Source organism: Propithecus coquereli, unplaced genomic scaffold (genome assembly GCF_000956105.1).
Source record: "Propithecus coquereli isolate 6110/MARCELLA unplaced genomic scaffold, Pcoq_1.0 Scaffold148, whole genome shotgun sequence".
Taxonomy (NCBI): Eukaryota; Metazoa; Chordata; class Mammalia; order Primates; family Indriidae; genus Propithecus; species Propithecus coquereli.
The window spans coordinates 795,165-808,677 of record NW_012139191.1 but is presented as its reverse complement, the minus strand read 5'-3'; the positions used below and the strand labels follow the sequence as shown (position 1 = coordinate 808,677).

Sequence of the window (13,513 nt, the reverse complement as noted above, 5' to 3'; positions counted from 1 at the left end):
CACATTAGCTTATGCCAACAAAGGGTCAGGATCATCACTATCACTGTTTTCTACCTCTGTGTCTTGTCCCACTATTAGGTCTTCAGGGACAATAACATGCACGGAGCTGTCATCGCCTATGATAACAATGCGTCTTCTGGAACACCTCCTGAAGGAGTACACTCTAAAGTAATAATGAAAATATAGTAAATACACGAACCAGCAACATAGCTGTTGATTATCGTTATCAATGATTATCGTTATCAAGTAGTACGTACTGTACATAATTGTATGTGCTGTACTTTTATACAACTGGCAGTGCAGTAGGTTTGTTTACACTGGCATCACCACAAACCCATGCGTACTGCATTGCACTACAATGTCACTAGGCCGTAGGAATTTTTTTAGCTCCATTGTAATCTTACCAGACCACTGGCATATGTGCAGTCTGTCATTGCCTGAAATGTCCTTACGCAGTATGTGACTGTATTAAACTTATAAATATGTAAGCTTGAAGTTTTTTTAATGTATTCTAGTATTATATATAAATTAGTCAGATTTCAACTTAAAACCAAGACCAGGATTTCCAAAATATTGAAATTATATAAACTGTCAAATATGCACAGATTCCTTAACACAAAAATATGACTGCTGTGCTTTTAATTTCCTAAATCATTACTTAATTGTATGTCTTTATGGGGTTAAAAGACAAACTGCATCTTAAGGAACATAGTGACTGTATTATGTAGGATACGGGCTTAGCTGCTATAACAGAGACCCAGAACTACAGTGGCCCAAATAAGCCAGAAATTAATTTCTATCTCAGAGAGGTGGTTCTGTCAGTAAGGCCATCCATGGAGCTTCCCCCCCTGCCCCCATCTTGTCCCTTGTTTCTGCTGTCCCTTCCACTCCACCATCGTCTGCTTCATCCACATTCCAGCCCTCAGAGTGGGGGAAGACAGAAGGTGGAAGACACCAGCTTCCTCCTTAAAATGGTGATCCGGATGTTTCACACGCCACTTCTGCTCCCATCTGATTGCCCAGAACTTAGTCACATGCTCCCCGCTGTCATTGAGCTGCCGGGGAGGCTGAGAGATCGCCCCCCAGCTGGACAGCCAGGGGTTCAGCGGAACCCCGGAGTTCTGTACTACAAGGGAGAAAGGGAGAATAGATATTGGGAGATAATTAGCATCTCTGCCACAGTTACCATTTCACTTAGTTGACTTTCTAAGGAAGATTTAACTAAGAACTCATTGAGTGTTGGTTACTTAATTCTTAATTTTCTGGGGTAGAAAGGTGCCTACCCAACAGGGAGAATTGCCACCATCTAGTTAACTCATGTTACTTGTTATCAGAGGGTTCAGTGGGTCTTGCAAGCAGGAACTAGAGACGTCTAGAGCCAGTCTTTGGACCACCTTGGTTCTTCCCCCAGCTCCATTTTATAAATTGGGCTTCAAAACTTAAAAAGGGGTTGATTTCATAGTTCATTGTTTTCTTACCAAGTCTCTAGTTCCCATTCAGGTTGATTGCTTAATAAGAGTTTGCATTTTGGGGGGCACACTTATGAATCTGTGCATGTATGTTTCACCTAACTCTAAAGTCATTTGAATTGACAGGGTCCTAATATATTAAATAGACAATAGGTTACATAAGAAAGACTTCTGATCTTGATGGGAGCTTACATTCTTCCAGAACTTTTAAGACTGTGCAACTCTTACAGATATTTAAAATGATACCTTTTTGAATTCTGGATGTCTCAAATGGCTTTGGTTTCTGGTCATTCTATAGACCCCCAACAAAAAAATAGATGAATCTTAGGAATTCAGTTTAAAAAAGATGTAGCATTCACTTACTATTCGTTCATTAACAGATAACTTATTGAACATCTACTATGTTCCAATTATTTTGCTATGTGCAATAATAAATATTAACAGGTGATGGCAGATTCAGCTCAATTTTCAATATCTTCTGTATTTATATTAGCCGTCCCATTTAGTAAGAATTAATGACCCAAAGAACTTATGCAATTCTTTTGTTACAGAAAATTTGCTTATGTTCCTTTTATTCAATCAAGGCATTCATTCATTCATATAGGGTTTACTGAGTGCCTCTTACACACTAGATTGTGTGCTAGGGATGGAGGTTTATCTCATTTGGAGATGAAAGATACATTCCGAGTTGACAGTCCTTCTCCCTAAGGAGCTCAGAGTATGGGAGAGCAGAGAACTAAGTAAATGAACAATTAGAGTTCACTGTGTTAAGTGCTGTGAAAGGGATGGATAGGGAATGTTGGGGGACCTGTCTAGATGGGGCGAGGTCAGGAGGCACTTTCCAGGGCAGGCGACGTCTGAGTTTTAAGGGAAAAACAGGAATTAGGTGAAAGAGGAGGAAAGAGCTTCCTGGGCAGAACAGCAGAGAGCGTTTGCAGCTGGGGTGTTGTACATGGTTCGGTACCATTGCAGTTTGCATTCACCTGATTTGGGGAGTGTCCCAAGACGTGGCCACAGGGGACAGATGGGGCTGGAGGGTTGTGTTGTGTGGGAAATTACCTTGATGCAGCAGTAGTTTCCAGGGACGTGGCCAGGCAGCAGTCACAAAATAGAGAGGCTCACAGACCAAGTTAAGATGCTTGAATCACACTCAGTTTATTACATCAATTCAAAACATGCAGCAAGAAATGAGGGGAGAGATCTGGGGTCAGTTAACACTTAGGATTGCGGGCACTCGGGATGGAAGGACCACACACCTGAATCCTGGGCCATGTGATGTTCAGACATTCTCTCTCTTTTTCTCTTTCTCTGCTGCATTAGCCTCTGCCAGTGGCGTTGTTACAAGGACTAGGGTTGAGTTTAAACAAAGAGCTGGGCAGGTGGAAGGTGCCTGTAGCCAGCACGTGCTTGCTCTGTTGGAGAGATGTGTATGCCTGTAATAGCTGTGGCTTGCCAGTGATCTGCTGAGATGTTGTGCTTTTTTTCTGTTTCAAGAGTGGGGCCATAATGGATGGCCAATTTAAGGATGACATAACTTTGTCAATCTGGAGGTGACATGACTTGTGTCTTACTGATATTTAAGATTTACTTGATCCTTCCATGACTTTTTGCCTAGAAGTAATACTCTCTTTTGTTCTGTTCTTTTTATCTACATTCAACACACGTTCCATTTATTTTGTCTGTCTTTAGCATGTCTTACAAGTTTCTAATTCCCTGTGTATGCTTAATATATTTTATGAGTTTCATCCAGGCCATTTGTTTTACTTGTTTTCTGTGTAGCAGAATTGAATATTCTTAAATGGTATGGCAAATATACATAAGACACAAACCAAAAAAGGCTTATATGTGTTAATTAGGAATTTGGACTTTATCCTAGGGGTAGTAGGCTAAAACCATCTTATTTTTTTTAAAGCAGAATGATGAGATTTGTGCTATAGGAAGATCACAATTCAGGAAGATTGGAGAATGGATCCGAGAGCGGAGATGGGGAATACAGCAGGAAGGGCTTGGAGGGGCTGTTGTCAGGAATGCAATTTTGTACACCATATTAATCAGATCGCTGAAATAACAGATAACTTTAGAATTCCAGTGGCTCCTAACGATAAATCCTCGTTTCTGGGTCGTGTTACTGTAGTCTCAGCAGGTTTGCTGGTGCTCTGTTTCCAGCTGTGCCTCTGCCGTGGGCTCTGCTCCACGCATATTTCCCATGCAGGGACCCAGGCTGAAGGAGCATGCCCATTTAGGGACATGCCATTCTCGTGCAGAAGGGGAAGTCTAAGAGCTGGCAGAAACTTGGGGCCGTAGATTGAAGATGGCTGCAAATTCTTTCCTCCTATTGAGAGGTGGAGTCTTATCCCCCTCCCTTCAGTCTGGGCTGACCTTAGGTGATTCGTTTGTCCAGGGAGATGTGGTGGAAATGACATTCAAAGACTTCCCAGGGTGGATCATAAGAAACCTTGCAGCCTCTGCCTGGGCTCTTGGAACACTCCCTCTTGGAATCCAGCTCCCATGCTGTGAGGAAGCTCAAGCTGCCCTGTGGCAAGATCCTGGGCCCTCAGTGGACAGCCCTAGCTGAGCTTCCAGCGGACCGGAAGCTCCAGCTTGCCAGCTCTGTGATGGGCCATCTTGGAAGTGGGTCATCCGGTGCCACCCTACCTGATGCCACATGAAGCAGAGTCAAGCTGCCCCTGCCCTGTCCTGCCCAAATGGAGATTTGTGAGAAAAATAAATGATTAGTTTGAAGCCATTAAATTTTGGGGTGTTTTGTTACACAGCAGTGGATAACCAGACCACTTGGGACGCCGCTTAAAACTTTTCTTCCTCAGCTTGCATCAGCGGGCTGGGGTGTGCTGAGGGGCGTGAGTAATCGTGGAAGCCAACGCAACACGCCTTAAAGGGCGGGCATCAGGTGCTCACAGGACATCTGGAGAACGCAAATAATGTAAAAACGTTTGTGACAACAAAGATGTTTCTCTTATTTTCTGATCAGCTCTCAGTTATTCAGAAAATTAAGATAACTAGACCAGCCTCTTCCCTGAGTGTCACCGTTTTGAGTTCTGCTTTTCAGTTTCACCCGCGTCACCTTATCGTTTCAGCCCTTGCTTGCTGTGGAGTCGTGACAACCTTTGCGCTGTTACTTGCTTTTTGCATAATAGTGAAAATGAATTTTCTAGCACTCCTTCATCCTCTCTGCTTCCAGAGTGGCAAGGCAGTGAAGGTAACTGAAAGTCAGTCATATCTGTCCCTTTTGTCTCATGGTTCCAAGTTCTTTACCCCTCTCCGTGTCCAGTCCTCCTACATCCAACCTGTTACTAGAACTCCTGACAACCTCACATGCAGTTAAGATGATTCGGAAGAAGAGAAACAAGAGTCAGAAGCATTGGCAACCTCAGTCATCTGACTGGGTAGCTGATGGGCTGTTGAGATTTCTGTTCCCCGTCGGTGCTGAGCTTCCGCTTGCCACACACTGTTTGCTATAGGGACGGGCCACACGAGCTCATTTAACCTGGTGTCTTTCACTCCTGGGCTGCTGCTTGGATGTGAGTTTTTAGTTGAGCAGAGCAGTTACTCATTGTCTGCTGTTATAAGTTGAAACATCAAGTCAAGAGCCTTAGTTATTTGACAGATTTCTGCATGCTGCGTAAGGGAGGAAATCTCTTTGTTTAGGGCCAACCCGGGCTTCCTTAGCTTTGATCTTTGGGAGTAAGCCTTTTGCTTGACTTCCCCTTTCTTCTCTACCCCTTTGTCTCCATCTCGACGTGCAAATTCGAAGTGTCCTGTTTGCCTTCATGCACTGGAAGGCAAACACCCCTGGACTGAGTATCAGTGACAGCAGGGCTTTGCTTTGATCAGAGCACCCAGCGCTGCTTAAAGGCGTCTGCATGGTCTGTGGCTCATGGACCTGGCTCCTAGAAAAAGGAAACGCATTTAGGTGAGGAGACAGTTGGCCGGGCTGAGAAACTTGATCAGGGATGTGTGTATATATTGTTGCTTGGCCTCTTCCTGTCCTTCCTCCTCCTTTGTTTCTCTCCCGAGCCTCTCCTTCAGAGGTGTGTGAGAATTTAATTGTGGGCTCCTTTTACACTAAGTCAGCGCCGGCCACAGCAGGGTGCTAAAGCGGTGTTTTAGCAGCTGAGTTCTGGGCTGAGTCTCCACTGGCTGAGCGTTTCTCCTCCTTTGATTGCCAGATAGCTCTGGGGACAGTGATGCATTTGAGTTCCTGCACAAGGCTGAGGTCGGTGCTGTTCCTTTTCATGTATCCCACTCACCCTCATCTGAAAGGTCCGTGCTGCGTGCCAGGATGTTAGTGTGTCTCCTCATCCTCCTGTACTGGCATGCTTTCCTTCATTCTCAAAGCTGGAAATCAACTGAATATCTGTCCTTGGTCAAAGACGTCATTTTGGAAATGTAGAATTCTACTGAAACATCAGTCAGGCCTGACCCTTCGAGGTGAATCCCACTCACACTTCAGCTGTATGTTTGGGGGGAGGTGGGAGAAGTAGGTGATAAAGTGGAAGCAAGGCTGCAGGTAGAGCTAAGAGGAAATTCGGAGGTTTCTCTTTCTCCAAATGTTCTACACCAGTTAGCGAGTTGACCATAACAGCTGGAATTTATGATTTTTCCCTGTAAAGCAGTCTTTCTCAACTGTTTTTTTTTTTTCATTGTTGTTTCCATAAGGAGAAAAATTAAGTTCCCTGTAAGTTCCCTCTAAGGAGAGAAATGAACTACTAAGGGATAAGATTTTGTGGGGTAGGGTTGAGCCTTGGAGGACCACAAACTGTTGTGATGTCTAAGATTGTTTTCAACTTCCCCCAACCCAACCAATTTTTGCCCACTTGGGCGAGGGTGGAATGTGGCTTCTCCTGAGGACACTTGCTCTAAGGACTCTGTTTTAGAATAACAAGAGCACCCCCTTATGGACCAGGCACTTTATAGATTATCCCATTTAGTTCTTCCAATAACCTTCCAAGGTAGGTGCTCTTATCCTCTCACGTTGCAGACGGGAAGTTGAGGCACAGGGAAGTTGAGTGGCTTGTTCAGGTCACACAGCTGTTAACCAGAGGAGCCAGGATTCGAGTCTTGGAATTAGGACTCTAGAGTCCTCTTACTAACTAGGTTATCTTGGAAGAGTATAGAAGCAAGTAGACTACCTGGAGTCTTTTCTTTTAAAAAAATTGAGATATAATTCACAAACCATAAAATTTACTCTTTTAAAGTATATGATTCAATTCAATGGTTTTTATTTTTTTATTTTTTTTTATTTCAGCATATTATGGGGGTACAGATGTTTAGGTTACGTATGTTGCCCTTGCCCCCCCCCCGTCCGAGTTTCAAATATGTCCATTCTTCGGGTGGTGCGCATTGCACTCTTTGTGTATGCAAATACCCGTCCCCTCCTCCCTCCTCCCCTCTCCCCCCTCCCAAGTGGTTTTTAGTATAGTCACAAAATTGTGAAACCATCACCACTGTCTAATTCCAGAACATTTCATCACTCCCAAAAGAAACCACATACTCATCAGGAGTCTCTGCCTACGGCCCCAGTTCCCAGCCCCTGGCAGCCACTAATCTGCTTTCTGACTATTTTTGCCTCTTTTAGATATTTTATTCTATTTCAAATAGAATCGTATTAATACGTGACCTTCAGTTATTGGCTTCTTTCACTTATCGTAATATATTACAAAAGTCATCCATGTTGTAACATGTATCAATACTTCATTCCTTTTTTATGGCTGAAAAATAGTCCATTGTACACAGTTTATTTAGCCATTCATTTGTTGATGGATATTTGGGTTGTTTTCACTGTATGAATAATGCTGCTGTGAACATTTGTGTACAAGAGTTTTTGTGTGGACATATGTTTTTAATTCTCTGAGGTATTTACCCAGGAATGGAATTGCTGGATCATATGGTCACTCTGTTTAACTTTTCGAGGAACCTGCAAACTCTTTTCCCAAGCAGCTGTGCTACTTTTCATTTCTACCATCAGTGTGCAATTTTTCCCCATCCTCGTCAACACTTGTTATTATCTGCCTTTTTTTAATCATAGCCATCCTAGTGGGTATGAAGTGGTATCTCATTGTGGTCTTTTTTTTTTTTTTTTAAGGTTTCAACTAAACCTTTATTGCACTCTTACTGTAGGCAGCTGCTAACACCCTCAAAATACAAAGCTGAATAACACACAACTTCACCTTCAAGGACTGCAGAGAGACCAGCTATATAAAAACAATTTCGTGGAAGCATGTAGGAGAGAACAGTAATCTAAGTGAAAAAACACACTAGGGGATTTGAGATGGATATTTCGCATAAGCAAAGTTCAGAGGCTTGAAAATACTGTCGCCTAAAAATCTCACATTTCACCTACTAGCCCTAGTTACTCTGTAGTCACCGTGCCTTCAGCCATCTTCTGCCTCGTCTATTTTTGCCACTGTGGACTCCCTTGGCTCTAGTTTATTCCTCCTATCTCCTACTTTTCTGGGGGAACATTTTAGCAAAGCTATTTCAAAAACGTGGTAAGGGCCGGGTGCAGTGGCTCACGCCTGTAATCCTAGCTCTCTGGGAGGCCGAGGCGGGCGGATTATTTGAGCTCAGGTGTTCGAGACCAGCCTGAGCAAGAGCGAGACCCCGTCTCTACTAAAATTAGAAAGAAATTAATTGGACAACTAAAAATATATAGAAAAAATTAGCCGGGCATGGTGGCGCATGCCTGTAGTCCCAGCTACTCAGGAGGCTGAGGCAGGAGGATCGCTTGAACCCAGGAGTTTGAGGTTGCTGTGAGCTAGGCTGACGCCACAGCACTCTAGCCAGGGCAACAGAGTGAGACTCTGTCTCAAAAAAAAAAAAAAAGCATGGTAAGTCTAACTGATCCAATAATTTTACTCATAGAAATTTATACTAAGGAAACAGGAATGCTTTCAAAATCATAAATTACTTGTTATTTATATTAGCATAAAAATTTTCACCTTAAATGCTTAACAGTAGGGTACTGTTGGATAATTTAAAATACATCCACATAAGAAATTATTAAACCATTAAAATTTGTTTTTCAAGGAATAATTAATAACAAGGTAGATAACATGTTTATCTAACACGTAATTTTGTCACTGCAGCTAAAGCAAAACATCCTGTTCACTAGGTAAAAAGGACCTCCTTTTATGTGTGTATTTCAGTGCAATTTAAAAAATACTGTAATTGTAATTTCAGAACTTCAGAATTTAAATAGGTGCCAGTGTTCTCTCCTTTTTTCATATGGGCAAAGAAAATTCCTTTGAAAACCACTTGATGCTTGGGCAAAATTTCCACACGTATCTTCCTCAGGATCACTTTGGAGAGTCTTCAATATTCAGATACAAGAGAAGCTTCAATTCAGCCTTTCAGAGTAGACATTCCAGTTCGCATAATCTCATCAACTAAGAGAATGTTGGTGACGATCACAGTGCAGGAGTGACGAAGCTGTTTCTTTACACAATAGTTATCCCATACGCCTAGTTCTGCTGCCACCATTGGCTCACCTGTGTTCAACTCCACACCCACAAGTTGACCTGATTCTGAATGTTCAGCTTGAATTTTAACTAACGTTTCCTGAAGGTCAGAACCAGAGTTCTGAGCAAGAACCTTGGGGATGATGAGCAATGCATCAGCAAATGCTTGGACTCCAAGTTGGGCCCTACCCTTTACACTGGGCTTATATTTAATCAGGGCTTCTGCCTTTGCCACTTCTACCGCACCAGCACCTGGAACCACACAGCCATCATCAATAGCATTTTTGACCGCCCTCAAGCCATCTCTTATTGCATCTTTGATTTGAGTGAGTGTGTGCTTATTTGGGCCTTTGACCAATAATGTGACAGAACGAGGATTGTTACATTTCTCAATAAAGGTGAACTTCTCTTCTCCCAATGTGTACTCATAGACAAGTCCCGCATGTCCCAAACAGTCAGGATTTAGGTCATCAAAAGAATTTAGAGCTACTCCACCACAAGCAAGAGTCAGCCTCTCCATATTTCTCTCTTTAGCTCTGCGCAGAGCTACTATGCCTTCTTTTGCAAGAGCATCTAAGGAAAAGGGGTCAATTCCCTTTTGGTTAATAACAACAAATCCTTTATCTGAATCACCACAAACTTTCTTTTTCAGTTCTATTATTTTTTTTAACTCTATCTTCAATGAATTTTCTTGCAGCTTTTACTAGTTTTTCTCTCTCTTCTGCACTCTTGTAAAAAAAAGCCAGAATTCACTTCTGTTTTTTCATATTCTAATGACACATTGCACGTGAGGATGTAGGCATCTTCTACTCTTTTCTTCATATCAGGATGCTGGGCTCCATGGTCCAAAACAAGCCCTCTGATTAAGCTTGAGTCAGTTTCAGATTTATGTTTCATCTCCATGATCTCAACAATGAAGAGATCAATAGGTTCATCTTGTCTTTTGATGGCCAAAATGGAGTCCACTACAGCCTCTGTTAAGACATTTGCAAGTTCAACATGAACTTTAGTACGAAGAGATGTTCTGGCCACATCTATAAGTGTTTCCCTGTCCATCTCTCTGCTTACTTTGACTTGTTCCAAAAAGTGAAAGGCCTTTTCCTTTGCAGCTTCAAATCCTTCAGTGATTATTCTGGGATGAAGCCCTTCAGGAATGTAGAGATCCGCCTGTTTCAGCAGCTCTCCAATGATTAGGACATGGAAGTAGTACCATCACCAGTTATGTCATCTTGGGCTGTTGCCACTTTTGCTATTAAGGAGGCTGTTGGGTGTTGAATTTGCATGTTGTGAAGCAGTACATTGCCGTCTTTGGTAAGCTTGATGTCTCCGGCGCCAGAAACAAGCATCTTCATGGTGCCCTTAGGCCCCAAGTTGGTTCTGAGCACGTCCTGCAGCCCCAGAGCCCTGCTGATGTTGACTGCCAGCACCGCCTGGGCTCGGGCCACCTCGGCCTTGGGGTTCAGAGTCTTCACGGCCGCCATAGCTGATCGAACAGAAGAAGAGGGGGAAAGCCGGCGTTTGGAGTGCCCAGAGCTGGCTCGGTGTGGCTGGGAGGTACTATCCGGGTCTTCTGGAAAAGTTGGGCGCGCTGGGCCTGCCCCCCGGCGTGCCCACACTCTGCTGCCATTGGGCCACAGGTTGGCCGGCCACCCCCATTGTGGTCTTGATTTGTATTTCCTTAATGACTAATGATGTTGAGCATCTTTTCACGTGCTTATTGGCCATTTATATATTTTCTCTGGAGAAATGCTTATTCAAATCCTTTGCCCACTTTTAAATTGGGCTGTTTTCCCTTTTATTGTTGAGTTGTAGGAGTTCTTACATGATTTGCAAATATTTTCTCCTATTTTTGTGTTGTCTTTTCACTTTCTTGATAAAGTCCTTTGATGCACAAAGGTGCATCAAATTTTAAGTCCAAATTATCTATTTTTTCTTTCGTTGCTTGTACTTTTGGTGTCATACCTGAGAAACCATTGCCTGATCCAAGGTCATAACGATTTATTTATGCCTGTGTTTTCTTCTAAGAGTTTTGTAGTTTTAACTGTTACGTTGAAGTCTTTGATCCACTTTGAGTTAATTTTTGTACGTGGTGTACCTGGTGTGAGGTCGGGGTCCATCTTCATTCTTTCGCATGTGGACATCCATTATCCAGTTGCTCAAGCACCATTTGTTGGAAAGACTATTCTTCATTGAATTGTCTTGGCACTTTTTTTATTGCCTGTAAACCTGTGAGTTTGGATCTCTGCTCTCGGTTCTGTTCCACTGATCTGTATGTCTGTCCTTACGCCAGTTGGACCTTGCCTTTTGTAGCCCACGGTTCCTGGATGAGCCAGTACCCTCAGGGCAGAAGTGGCCTGGGTTGCGGGGATCCCCCTTCCCTCTGTGGGTTCAGGATTTATGTAGCAGTTGGCCTAACGGTTCTCCATCATCTCGTCAGCTCTGCAGTGCATTTAAGATGATGTTTTATTTATTTATTTTATCCAGCATTTTGTCGACGGTTTTCAGGAGGAGTTAGTTCTTAAAACCTCGCCCACCAATATGAAAAATGGAATTCAAAATTATATATCTCTAACTATGTCACGTAGAAGATATTTTTAGGAGTAGGGGAATCATTTATGGCATCTTAGAAAAAGACTACGATGCTCACTGTTGCTTTTAAAGCTACATTTGTAATTAAAGCACCTTTCATTAATTGAGTACTTTATTCTATCCCAAGCTTCCTACTGGGGGCATTATGTATACTCTTTAATCTCATTAAAACACAAACTTCTAAGATGACCAGTATTAGCAGCATTCCTGTTTTACAAATGAGGAAGCTGAGTGGTTCGGGGCTTGCCTAAGGACAGACACAGATGATTGGCTGAGTTTGACTTCTCAGCCAGGCTCTGAACCCCAGCAGGCTCCCTTCTCCTTTGGACACCCTAAGAGAGATTATCGGTATTCCATGTCCCAGTTTAAAATTTTTCTTTTGTAAAAACTGGAAAGCTTAAAGGACCCAACTTTTCTGTTCTCCTTTTCCTGTCCCCCTTGCGGTGGGAACGTGAACTTCCTTATAGGCAGGAACTGGGGAGTCCTTGCCGGTTGTTCTCACGTTTCTGTGAGCGCAGGAATCCATGGGGAAGCATGTTTAACAGTCCCAATTCCTGAACTCCAACTCCAGAGAGTCTCGTGCACCAGACAGGGAGGGACACGTGCTCAGGAACCTGCAGGTCGAACGTGCTGCTCTCTCTCATTCTCTTGCACTTGGTCTTGGACCACACTTTGAGAAAAGCTGGTCCACGGGTTACATTTTAAATAACTGGATGTTGTGCACGTGTTCTCTCCTTTTTCCTGTTACTAGGGGGCAATGTTATGTTTTTCTGCTGTCTGGGGAATGGCCCTTTCCCTTTTAGTTCCTTAAAGAAGTTGAGACTTCAGTTATTAATACTTTTAGTTATTTATTTATTTTTTTGAGACAGAGTCTCACTCTGTTGCCCTGGCTAGAGTGAGTGCCTTGGCGTCAGCCTAGCTCACAGCAACCTCAAACTCATGGGCTCAAGCGATTCCTACTGCCTCAGCCTCCCGAGTAGCTGGGACTACAGGCATGCATCACCATGCCCAGCTAATTTTTTCTATATGTTTTTAGTTGTCCAGATAATTTCTTTCTATTTTTTAGTAGAGATGGGGTCTCACTCTTGCTCAGGCTGGTCTTGAACTCCTGACCTCGAGCGATCCTCCGTCTCGGCCTCCCAGAGTGCTAGGATTATAGGCGTGAGCCACTACGCCCGGCCTGTTAATACTTTTAAACGAGTTATATTTAGTGCTTTGTAAGCACTGTTATCAGGTAGAAATGAGAATGTTTGAGCCAAATCAACTTTGATATTAATAAAATGCAATATCCAGTAATTTGTTTTGCCTGACTATAACTTAGTTGTGGGAAGCCTGAAGGAATAATAAAGTATCTGGTTATTTTAGAGAAGAAAAATCTCAACCTCTCTTTTTCTACATCCTCCCTCACCTGCTTTTTCTCAGATTGTAAAGTGGTCAGACTGTTGCCTGCCATTAGCTTGCAGACCTGGGGAGCCTTACCGATTAATTGCTGAAGCAAGCGTGGACAATTTCAGCAAGCTTGGGGTGGCGTTCATGGAAGACAGACTCCAGATGGATAATGGACTCGTACCCCAAAAGATCGTTTGTAGGTGACTTTAGAAAATGTTTTTTCATAGCGGGATGTCATAGGTTATTTGCTTAAGGACCGCCGAGCACTCATATTGCTATGCCTTAAAGGCAATGCTTAGTTTCAGTTTAATTCAACGGGATTGATTTAATCATAATAGTATAACATTCATACATGTGTCAAGATTTTTTTTGGAGGGGGTATATCTTTAGTGCTTATTAAATTTCTTAAACAAGTATTTTCCATAATTGCATTGTACATGAGAAGGCATTCAAATTCAGAACCCATGTAATATTTATTTCGCACAGTTTAATACAATATAACTAGTTTCCAGACTATAGTTTGGACTGAATGGGAAGCACAACTAAGTGTTACTATGAAGTTCTAAATCTAACAGCTTTTTACTTAGA

At 42.8% G+C, this 13,513-nt stretch overlaps 1 protein-coding gene and 1 pseudogene across 6 annotated transcripts in view; one reads left to right on the top strand and one right to left on the bottom strand.

Annotated features, from left to right (window-relative positions):
- HLCS (holocarboxylase synthetase (biotin-(proprionyl-CoA-carboxylase (ATP-hydrolysing)) ligase)) overlaps positions 1-13,513 on the top strand; it is a 230,497-nt gene that overhangs the window by 24,707 nt on the left and 192,277 nt on the right. For all 5 annotated transcript variants that reach the window (XM_012640099.1, XM_012640098.1, XM_012640101.1 and 2 more), the window contains exon 3: positions 12,959-13,121. In XM_012640099.1, the coding sequence (XP_012495553.1) occupies positions 13,070-13,121 (52 nt within the window). In that variant the 5' untranslated portion in view covers positions 12,959-13,069. The remainder of the gene's footprint in view (positions 1-12,958; positions 13,122-13,513) is intronic.
- Positions 8,326-10,588, bottom strand: LOC105806889 (annotated as a pseudogene). The gene has a single exon (XR_001137297.1). The product of XR_001137297.1 is annotated as a T-complex protein 1 subunit zeta pseudogene (transcript).